The 2,148-nt window shown below is 37.3% G+C and overlaps 1 protein-coding gene across 1 annotated transcript; it reads right to left on the reverse strand.

Annotated features, from left to right (window-relative positions):
* Positions 1-550: 550 nt before the first annotated feature.
* On the reverse strand, positions 551-1,565 carry LOC124830713 (uncharacterized). Its single transcript, XM_047304509.2, has one exon. It carries the CDS (start codon positions 1,418-1,420, stop codon positions 800-802), a length of 621 nt encoding a protein of 206 aa, XP_047160465.1. The 5' UTR covers positions 1,421-1,565; the 3' UTR covers positions 551-799.
* Between the last annotated feature and the right edge of the window lie 583 nt (positions 1,566-2,148).

Consider the following 2,148-nt stretch of genomic DNA (forward strand, 5'->3'; position numbering starts at 1 on the left):
CAAAACACAATCATCTCCATTACTAGAGTGTCATGTGACCACTGTTAAAAGCAAATTATCTCCAATGGTGGAGCGACATGTGACTATTACTAAAAAGAAATCATCTCCACTCCTAGGGTGTCATGTGATCACTTCTTAAAAGTAAATAATCTCTAATGAAAACATGACACATGACACAAACTTTTTACTTAATTTGGATGTCTAACTTAAAAAAAATCCTATACTACTCGTACCTTAATACAAACTTTAAACAAAGCTACACTGTTATATCAGACGTTGGAAACATCGTTACAAACGACCAATACCTAGACATGCAGTGATTAAATGAAAATAAAAAATGGAAAGCATTAATTAATGGTTGTTGAAAATGGAGCTGGTAGGTGGGTGATCTCGCACATGTCTATGATAAACGAAAAGAAAACGAAAAATAACCGAAGAAAATTTCGCTCCCACCTACATGTCCACAACGATGTAACATCATGACACAGCGTTAGTAATAAAAAATTTCCAATTCAACATACTTTATTCTAATTTTTATTCGTGGAAAAAGAAGCACGCAAGATGTTACGACAAAACAATTCCTGTCATTTAGGTTTCTACAGTGACAAATGAAACAACTGAAGTACAGAATGAGAACAAAAATATTCAATGTCCAAAAACGAACATGTGTAATAAAACACCATTTTACACAGACAACAAAATGCAGAATTTGAGACATCAAAATCCCAAGGAATGCTCTCTACAAGTGCAGCGCATCATTATTACTGTAACTACAAGGCTGGTTTTCTCTTTACATCACTTAGTAACCTAGGAACTGCACGGGACTTTGCGACCTAAGCTGTTCATAGAACCTTCTGATAAAATCCTCAGCCTGAACATCAACATGATCGTTTCCAGTTTCTTCACTTTCATCCAATGCAGAATAATTGGACACCCTCACAGAAAATGGTGAGAGAAGAGGGCTCTTTTTCTCTCCAGGGACAAATATATTGAACATGTAATCTGGGGTTTTTGGCAGGGTAACAACACCCTTAGGCACATCAGTTTCAACCTCAAATGAAAAACGGTGTTCATCATCGACAACATCAGGGGCATGGATGCAGGGAAAGTTGAAATGGTGCTTGCGCTTTGGCATGTGGAAGAAAACAGGGTTTGGACTATTGCTACATGAGAATTCATAATGCACCCCTAAGCCACCTCGTGTCACACTCTTAGGGTTCTTCTGCTGGTGGTGATGGTGATGGTGATGATGTGATGACATGAGATTGCTAAGAGATTTTCTCACGTTACCTTTCTTCATCATCAAGTTCGCGTCCATGATCATCTTTCTCTTTGATATAAGACCCTTCCTTATCATGAAGAAGGTTACCCTCATCACATTCCATAATCTCTTTGCCACAACAGAAGAATGTACCTCCATTTCTCAAACTATCACAATAATAATGAATTTGCAACTAAGTGAAGAAGAAAAAAATACTATATAAGTAAATAGAGAAAGAGAAGGGTTTCTTGATTCTACTACGAGGCTTTATGCACCTCGTAGAAGAAAAGAGAACCCTGGTGTGAGAAAGTAGGAGGTGAAGCGAGTTATATATATAGTGGTTTCTTTTAAAGTTTTTTAATGTTATGGAGTATGGCAAAGGACATATAATTAATGAAAAGAAAGTGGATGGTGTTTTCAAATAGACACGACAAAGTTTAGAAAGAAATAAAATCAATGTGATTGTTTGAAAGTGATGAAATGAAGAAGTAGTTGACGTGTTCAATCGAAATACAGCTAGAACACACAGTGTTTGGGATTATTAATAGAGGAAGTTCAACGGCTAAAAAACATGATCTGGCTGAAACATTGAACAGCCAACAAGGGACCCATTGGTTGTCTTTTTTCAATGACTCGTCGGTGATGAAGGAGAAAAAAGTGGGAAGCTTCATTAAAGTTTGAACCTTTGAAGCTCCAAAAGCAACCCAAGGTTGGGGACACGTGCCCCTTTGTTCATTTAGTGTGTACATGTGTTCCCCCACAATCCTTATGCAATAAGTGATTAATTATGGAAGGTTCACAAGGGGTTCTTCCCCTTCCTCTTTTGGCTAGACTTTTTAGCTGCCACGGAGATACATGTTACAAAGGAAAACAACATAATTTGTTGT

Source organism: Vigna umbellata, chromosome 5 (genome assembly GCF_029865625.1).
Source record: "Vigna umbellata cultivar VRB3 chromosome 5, Vumbellata_1.0, whole genome shotgun sequence".
NCBI lineage: Eukaryota > Viridiplantae > Streptophyta > Magnoliopsida > Fabales > Fabaceae > Vigna > Vigna umbellata.